The 9000-nt window shown below is 40.3% G+C and overlaps 1 protein-coding gene across 2 annotated transcripts in view; it reads right to left on the bottom strand.

The window, feature by feature from the left end:
- Positions 1-554: 554 nt before the first annotated feature.
- The window catches only part of ODAD1 (outer dynein arm docking complex subunit 1), a 27375-nt gene continuing 18929 nt past the window's right edge, over positions 555-9000 (bottom strand). For both annotated transcript variants that reach the window (XM_087891846.1, XM_087891845.1), the window contains exons 12-16: positions 7520-7688; positions 5871-6034; positions 4762-4865; positions 3034-3112; positions 555-2009 (exon numbers count right to left, since the gene is read on the bottom strand). In XM_087891846.1, coding sequence (XP_087747972.1) covers positions 1965-2009; positions 3034-3112; positions 4762-4865; positions 5871-6034; positions 7520-7688 — 561 coding nt within the window. In that variant the 3' untranslated portion in view covers positions 555-1964. The remainder of the gene's footprint in view (positions 2010-3033; positions 3113-4761; positions 4866-5870; positions 6035-7519; positions 7689-9000) is intronic.

The raw sequence follows: 9000 nt of genomic DNA, 5'->3' as shown, positions 1-9000 counted from the left end.
GAGAACATTGTTAGATGCATAGGGTGTGTGTGTGTATATAAACAATGTCAATTGTATAATTTAGTGCATATTATTTAATCCTTTATTTGCTTGTTATTTATATCCCCTGGGTTTACCATTTTTAATGCTAAACTATGCCAATATTTTTATGTGAACAGGCTCATGTGTTCATACAACATGCTAGATTAGGCTAAATGGTGTTAGGTAATTTGTGTCTTAGTTGTATTATGGCAAATCAGTAATTGCTTTAGTGTATTGTGAGAAGCTAGATCATTAGATGGTTTGCTTGTTGGGCCACAGTGAACACCACAATTGTGTTTTATTAGTCAGGGTTAAGGGCCTAGCGCATTATATGAACCCAAACTCAGTGCTGTGGCAGAGGTACTTTTCAAATTACAATTTTTCCATAGGGGATGTTTCAACTTTGGTTCTTCATTGCAAATTAGCTGCAGGGATCAGTATCAATGATCAGTTGCTCCTAATTTGGATGAGAAAAGAAATTACCTCCCCAAAGACCAACAAATGCTCCAACAAAACCATCAAAAACCAACCAGTGTTGTCAATTAAACCTTTTAATCATCCACTTTCGATTTACACTGATCATCAAAAAAACCACGATAGTCTTTTCACTTGCCACAGGACTGTGCATTTGTCAGCCCATCTGGGACCAGTCTCCACTTCTCCACCCTTCCCACACACAGATATACACACGTCACCCCTGCATTCCACACCCACAGGAATGGCAGAATTGAAAGCACCTATCTTCTTTCAGTGAAACTATCAGATTTTTCTTTTCATGATGATCTTCTTTGAGAGAGGAACAGCTTACCTAAGATTCTTTTCTGGGACACTGCCAAGAGGCCTGAAATGGGGGCCCTCTAGGAGAAGATCATTTGAGGGTTGGGGAACAGCTTAAGTGGTATTATCTTTGTTGAAATAATGGGGGATTTTTTTTTAAAAAAAAATATTTCTTCCAAAAAGGGGATCTTAAAGAGAATGAAAAGATAACTACAGGGAAGTAACTTCTCCTCTGACACATACCTCGGTTACTGCAGTTTTCATGTATTTTTCAATTTACTTTGGAAAAAAAACCTTTTGTATATGCCACTAACGGAGCTCTAACTGGCAGTTGTAAAAGGGAACCTTGTGTGGGACTGATACAGCCTCTGATGATCATGTGGTGAAAAACCACACTCTGAGGAACATGCTAGTTGTTTTTTATTTTTGTTTTTTAAGAAACACCCGTTCAAGATGTGGCTAAGTGCTTTAAATAAACCCAATTCCTGCTCAGATACATCAAAAGACACAATATACCCCTTGTGGGCCTCCAACATTCTGACAGCTAAGGAGACTAACAGGAGAAAGAACTGTTGTAGATACAAAATGCTGCTGGGGGAATAGAGCAAATTTGGTCACCTGTTTCCCAAAAGGATCTTATTTTAGAAGCTGGAAATTCTTGCTTCCTTCATCGGAACAGTGGCAAAGTAAAATACCACTGCTATAGGCAAAAATTTTGCAATGCGTTCTCTCTTTGCATGAGAATGTGGAGTCAAATTAAAGGCATACTGTATAAACAAACAGGCAGCACGGAAGCAAACAGCTTGGATGGTATGACAGCTATGAATTATGTACCACTGACACAATACATCTGTCCTGATCACATGAGCAGCCAGGAAAAGAAACAATTCACCAGCAGGAGGAAGATTTTCCATGGACTACAGCAGAGTGAAGGATCCTGCAGGATGAAGGCTACACTCAGCCTTTCCAGACATGAGAAAGGATGCGGCAGAGGGCAATGGTGTAAAGAAAAATGTTTCAGGAACCACACTTGGAATGCAACCTGCCTCAGTTTTTTTCTTTGGTTGGCGTAGCCCAGGCTGCAGTTAAGATTCCTATTCACGTCTGGAGGCCTGAGGTTATTTCTTGTGTGTGTTAGTCCCAGGATACAGTCACTGAACTGCACATTACGTGCTTTTCTTTAGAGAAAGTGCCGCTGCCTTGCTTTGGATCTGGAGGAGAGAGAAATCCATTCTATTATTGTTCGAAAACAAGTGTAAAAAACATATTTGTATTAGTTGGGGAAAGATGACTTCATTTTTGGCTAGTGCCAGATTGCTTACTTAGGGCTACCAGATCTGAGTTGCAAAAAAAATTCTAGACACCTATTAGGCAACAACAAAGAGAAAGCTAACTGCTGCCTTACAGATGTTTGCAGCCCAGAGTTGGTAGTCCCAATATTTGGACTTAAACTTAGACTTAGAATAACTTTATTGTCATTTTAAATGTACATTAATTGGCATACGTTAAAATGAAATTTCATTGCATACAGCTCTCAAAGGGTCACCACTTCCAATACACACTACATAAACATGACAAAAAATTATGCAAATATTCACATATATTATATGACACAGAGAAACAACACAGTCTAGTTTGGATGCATACATCTGCATGGCTAATATTATTGCTAAGGTTCACATCTCTGCTGAGTGGTGGGAGAGAAGGCTACCACTGGCAGCTCAAAGCTGCTTCAGCATGAGAGTTGACACTTTGCTATATTTCAGAGGACACCCTGAAGTGCAAAGACACACCAGCACCCATAGTCTCTTTTCTAAAACGTGGTCCCTTGGGGCCAGTAGAAGTATGGATTTGTTGTTGAATGGATTATTTGATGGCTGAGGAGTTTGGACAGTTGAGGTTAATCAACAAATACAAAGAAAGGAACTGAGACAGAATGCATGACCTACTTTCAAGAACTTAGGCACCAATTCCCCAAACTGTATTTGTAGAAAAATGTTTCTACAACAAAAGTCAGAACCACTACAGAAAGCAAAATGTGGCCAACTGTAGGAAATCATCCCCTGATTTTGGTGAACAAGTTCCTTCTTACATACACAGGCGTACTGCATAAAATAGTCTATTTTATATAAATAAACATTGGAAAAGCAGTTCTTTCTAATACACACGTTTTAAAAGCATCCAAGTGTGCTAATTTTCATCTTAATATAAACTTAGTTTGTCTCTTGAACTCACCTCCTTTATTACTTTTTCTCTGAGCTCTTCATGAGTTAAAGGTCTGTTGTCCTCTTCTTGTATTGGCTCATGGCCAAGTCTACAAACCACAAAGAATGATCTGATTAATATTGTCCTAAATACTACAAATCTGTTCTTTTAAAAAAAAAATCTGTTCTTGAGTTATTCTAAAATCTGATTGCTCCTATGAGATTAGAAGAATAAGGGAACATTGATTTCATATTCCTCCCAAGAGTTTGATCTTCTATTATTTCCTCTTTTTTAGTTTAACCCACTAAACAGATCCTGCTGTGTTCTATTTTATGTAGAATTCCATGTAGACTAGAAAATGATTCAGAAACTGGAGCTTTTCCACAATTGCTATTCCTATTGGCCTTGACCTCTAAATACCAGGATCCAAGCATCAATAATGCCTCTGCCACATTATGCCCCCTCATCACAGAGCAAATGTTGCAATATGGGAAATAGTCTTCTCATAAAACAGAGAAGAGACTCCGACCAGAGTCAAAGTCACAGGTGAATTATAGAAAATTAACCTGTGACTTTGACTCTTGTCGGAGAGAAGCATATCTTAGTTTGAGCATCAAGCTTTATTTCAGCATATGTAGTTTTACTGCATATGCTGTAGTTTTCAGCAGTAGTTTTATTTCAGCATATGTCTTTGTTTTACTGATTTTTTTTTACTGCTTCAGTTCCTGCTTTTTAAAAATTTGGTTTGCATTCTTTTGCTGAGCTGTGGATGTCTCTTGGCTTTAACATATATGCTGCTTTTTTTATGCATCTGAGTCACAAAATTGCTATATAAAATCCATTCTTTAAAATCCCATCATTCCTAGAATTTAACACAATCTTCAACCCCACCAAGCCAAAGTATGTTGGGTACAGATCCCATATTTCATTAAATCATAAAATACTTTGATTTTATGTCAGATTGTGTTAACTCTGCCAATAGTAGTTTTAAACCATGATTAATCACTTGGCATGTGGTACAGATCTGGCCAACTGTGTTAACAAACCATATTTAAATGAACCATGGCTCAGTGCAGCTTTCCCCAACTGGGTATTTTTCAAATGCAGAGAGCGCAAATCTCCATTAATTTAGTCATTCTTTCTTTGTTTTAAAATTACTTTCATATGTGACTGTTTATACTGTAAATTTATATGTCCTTTGTTAAATGCCATGCATAAGCCTGGGGCTATCAAAATAAAAATTAAAGTAATAATAACAGTGACGTTGCAGGCAAATCCAATCGACTCACCGTGGATCGAGGGCTTGCACCCCACCAAATGCTACCCAAATATCTCTACCAGCAGTCCTGCCAGTAATGTGGGATTCTGAGAGCTACACGTAATATCTGGAGAGCCAAAGATTCCTCATCCCTGTGATTTACCATACTCCAATTTCTTGCTCACAACAAGAAATTTAAAGCTACAACTTCTCCATCAGATGGCTGCCCTGCGTGTCTAGAGATTTCTGATGAGCAAAAGCCCAGTAAATCAGTTCCAGCTGTCAAGCTGCTCTTAATGGAAGGAGCATTGAAGCAGCACTCACCTGAAATTTATACAATTCAAGGCCCTTAAGAATTCCAGAAGATTAGGTGATACCACCACAAAAAATACGCCTCCCATGCCCCACTCTGATTTTAATGTTGAAAGTGGGGATAGGCTGAATGGAGCCTTAGCAGGATATCCTTTTGGATTGTTTGTGTAATGACCAGCTCTCCTTACCCAGCTGTGGGTGGCCGAACAGTAATCGCAGTTGGCCGCAGTCCTGGTGTCTGCCCCAGGAGCAGCTGTGCTGTCTCCACAGTATCATAGGGTTCATCCTTTTCCTAAAAAGAGACCAAATTTAGATGTAGGGAACAAAAAACCATTCTTTACCCTCACCTGAAGATTTAAATTAAAACAGACCCATTGGAGAACATGTATTAATCTGCCAGAAATGGGCAATACGTGGCTTTTCAGATGTAGCCGACTATTACAACCTCTTAGTATCCTAATGGACGATAAGTAAAACATATGGGCAGCTATAGTTCAGCAACATCTGGAGAGCTGCAGGCTGCCCACCACAATACAATTCCAATATGCCAACACTAAATGGGTTGCTGCTATTATTAAAATGTTTTTAAATTTTCCAACTTTTATGTTTGTAGTAATGTTATCACACACACACATACATAATATCATAAACTATTAAAAACTTGGAATGAGCTAGGTCAAGCAAAACACTGCAAAAATGAGAACTATATAGGATCGATGGCAGTGATGGGTTGCCCCCGGTTCACACTGGTTCTATAGAACCGGTAGTAAAACTAGCAGGAGGCTCCGCCCACCAACCCCGATGTCATCAAAACGCTTCTGCGCATGCGCAGAAGAGCGCACGGCCCCGCTGCGAACCAGTAGTAAAGGTAAGTAGAACCCACCCTGACCTATGGAGACCTATGACTACACGGGACCAAGCAGAGCTTATCCTACAGTAGGGCTGTCGGATAACTTTAGGACTTATTGACTTTAATTCCCAGAACATGGCCGGCTGAGGAATTCTGGGAGTTGAAGTCCACAAGTTTTTAAAGATGCCAAGTTTGGACACTCTGGTCCTGTAGCTTCAGTCACATATTTTTCCTGCAAATTCTAAGTGGATTTTTGTGCAATAAAACATTTTTCAGTTCCTGTTATAGTAATCTAAATTAGATTGGGTAAACTGGGAAAAATTAAGATGAAAGTCACCTCTTCTTAACCTGGGGGCGGGGGGTGGGGGAAAGAACCATGCAACACTTTCTCTACACAGACAAGAGATGACAAATGACCCATCTCCTGCCTTGTTGTTGTCTGCATACCTCAGCCTTCTTGTAGGAATACATTGTCAGCAGCATATTGACTTTCCGTTCAATTATGCTCAGGTAAATGGCAACATTCTCATCCTGAGCAGTCGTTGTCCCGCCCAGCACTTTTTCCAGCGAGGAATGGTCACACTCCAGTTTCCAGAAGAGAGACTCAATGGCTTTGAGAGAGGGGAGGAAAAGGAAAGTGAATTCTGACGCTTGCCAGTAATTGCCATGTCCTTCAGAAAGAAGGTGCAGCTTCCGCTTGCCCTAAAGATAAGATAAATTAATCAACCGCTCTGCACTGCGCCTGTGGGGAACCTGCTTCCAATACCAATTTCCATGGATAGACCTTGTCTGATCTTCTGTCTAGGATTTGCATGATGGATGGTGGGATCGTTGGTTTTCCAAGATAAAGAAAGACTGAAAAGAAGAGCAGCCAAAAAAGTGATACAACCTTTGTAAAGACCCACTTGTCTCCTACTAAACTTACAAGTTGCATACATGTGTGGTGTTTAAAAAAGAGGCTTCTTTTATGTTGTCTGAAAGAACTGCATCAGATCCACCAGATAAGCCAAGGTTTTAATTTTTGAGGGAAAAACACACTCTCTTTTTGACACTATACCCTTCAAATACCCTGCCCACTGACAAAGATGAGTGTGTAACCTGTGGCCTTTGGCAATTGGACTAAATTCCCCTTTCCATTGGGCCATATTGTCCATAGCCAGTGGGAATTTGTATCTCCTTTGCCCAACTTTCTGCTCGAAGTAGGGTTTTTCTACCCCCAGGTTATTCCCCCCCCATACCATCTGAGCCATTCTCAGCAAGCAGTTTTTTCCAGTTGATCAATGAACAATCAGCCAGTCATAATCAAACCAATCCTCAGAGTCTCTTCTTATCCTCTTTTCTCTCTCATGGTTCTAACTGTTTCAGTAACTACTGAAGCTGGGGGGGGGGGGGGAATCTCTAGTGCTAAAAAATAGAATGTGACCATCTTTGAGGGACCAGTATTTACTGGAAGGAGGAGATGCATAAGATAAACGAAACTCCCACCTCACAATATTAGGTCAAGATGTGTCACACTAAATAAGATTGGCCTACAGCTTGTTTGGATCATACACATCTTCACATACTTGCTGCTTTTAACGTGAAGGTGCTGCATCTCACACAGAATATGGCAAAGGGAGCTAATCTGGTACTCATTACTGACAATGCTTGAACTTTGATGTCCATTAAGCTGCCTGGGTTCTCCTGATATTTGCTGTCCATCATCATAGGTGGCTATAACTAAGTTTTTGGTCTTGAAATCTGTGGGCTTTGCATAAATCAATTTTAAAAACTGAAGGAAAACAATGGTGATGGGGGCACTGGGGGCAGTCTGTGGTACCAGGGGAGGAGCTATGGCACCAGTTTGGCTTCTGGTAATTTAATTGATGACCTGGAATTCTACAATTGGCTGTGATCATCCTGGCAACAATCACAAGAGGTGCCACATTCCCAAAAGGTATTGCACTCTTGGAGTAATTTAAAACAAACAAACAAACATAGCTGTCATGAACCAGTCCCCAGCTGCAAAGCTTCAGAGAAAAACTTTCTCACTAATATTCAGATTTACTTAACACAACCATTAGTAAGCAACTCCTTTTTCTCCCCTCATTGCTCACCACTTTTAAGCTGCTCCCAAATCTTGAGGAACTTTTTCACATTCTGCTCAGCCTGATTGGCCTCTTTCACCGTCTCCTCCTGCTGGCCTTCAGTTTCGTGGAGCTGCAACAGCTGCTGGGCCTCCCTTTGACTGTTCCGCTTTTGAATCTCCTGGATCTCATGACAAAGCTGGAAAAGTGAAGATAAAAGATGGAAGGAACTTATTTTTACCAACATAGCCTGTCACGGATGGAAGGGGCCTGGGGTAGATTATTTGTTCCAGCCCGCTGTCATGTTCAGGAATCCATTCTTACAGCATCCCCATCAGAAGGACATATGGCCTCTATTTAAATACCATTCCCCCAAGTTAGTCTGTTCCACTGATGAATACCTCTTACTATCAAGAAATGTTATCTGATGTCCAGCTAAAATCTCTTTCTTATTTAAAATTGTTTCTTTCTCAATTTCTCGAACAATTCAGAACAATTCTTCCTTTCCTTCTACATGATGGCTGTACAGATATTTGAAGACAACTATCAGGAATCCTAGAGTTTTCTTTTCTCCAGGCTAACATCAGCCATTGTTTCCAACTGTTCCTATTGCTCTTTCCAAGGCCCTCACTATCTTGCATCCATATGTTCCAGTCTGACACTGACACTGCTTCCTAAAATAGTCCAGGCTGCTGCAAAATAGAGGAATGACAAGTTCTCTCTTGTACTTTTGTTGAAGCAGCTTATGGTATTTGCTTTTTTTGCAGCTACATCACACTACTGGCTCATGTTTGGCTTGTGATCTATCAAGACACTCTGATTGTTTTCAAACATACAACTTCCTAATTATTTGTTTGTTTATTTAGAACTCCTTCCATCCTATTCATGTGCCTTTGATTTGTCCTATCTAAATGCAAGATATTGCTTGGGCTTGGGCTGAAAAACAGCAAGATTAATTTCAAGTTCAAGAGCCTTGGTAGTACAGGGGTTTAAGGCACCCTGTTATTAAGCTTATTAAGACCAGCTGCCTGCAATTACTGCAGGGTTCGAATCTCGCCAAGGCTCAAGGTTGACTCAGCCTTCCATCCTTTCTAAGGTAGGTGAAATGAGGACCCAGTTTGTGGGGGCAATAAGCTGACTTTGTATAAATATACAAAAGGATGAAGGCTATTGCTGAGTACATTGTAAGCCGCCCTGAGTCTTCGGAGAAGGGCGGCATATAAATCAAATTAAAAAAAAAAAAAGTTGTTAAAAACCTTCTCAATTCTGATATTGCCCTCATCTTTGTTACACAGCCATGATGGCACAGTGGTAAGAATGGAGTATAGCAGGCCAATTCTGCCCAATGCCAGGAGTTCGATCCCAACTAAGTCACGATTGATTCAGCCTTCCATCCTTCTGAGGTGGGTAAAATGAGGACCTAGATTATTGGGGGAAACATGCTGATTCTGTAAACCGCCTAGATAGGGTTGTAAAGCAGTGTGAAGCGGTATATAAGTTTAAGAGATCTT

Source organism: Pantherophis guttatus, chromosome 4 (genome assembly GCF_059756535.1).
Source record: "Pantherophis guttatus breed Tessera chromosome 4, ASM5975653v1, whole genome shotgun sequence".
NCBI lineage: Eukaryota > Metazoa > Chordata > Lepidosauria > Squamata > Colubridae > Pantherophis > Pantherophis guttatus.
This window is presented reverse-complemented; position numbering and strand designations above follow the sequence as displayed.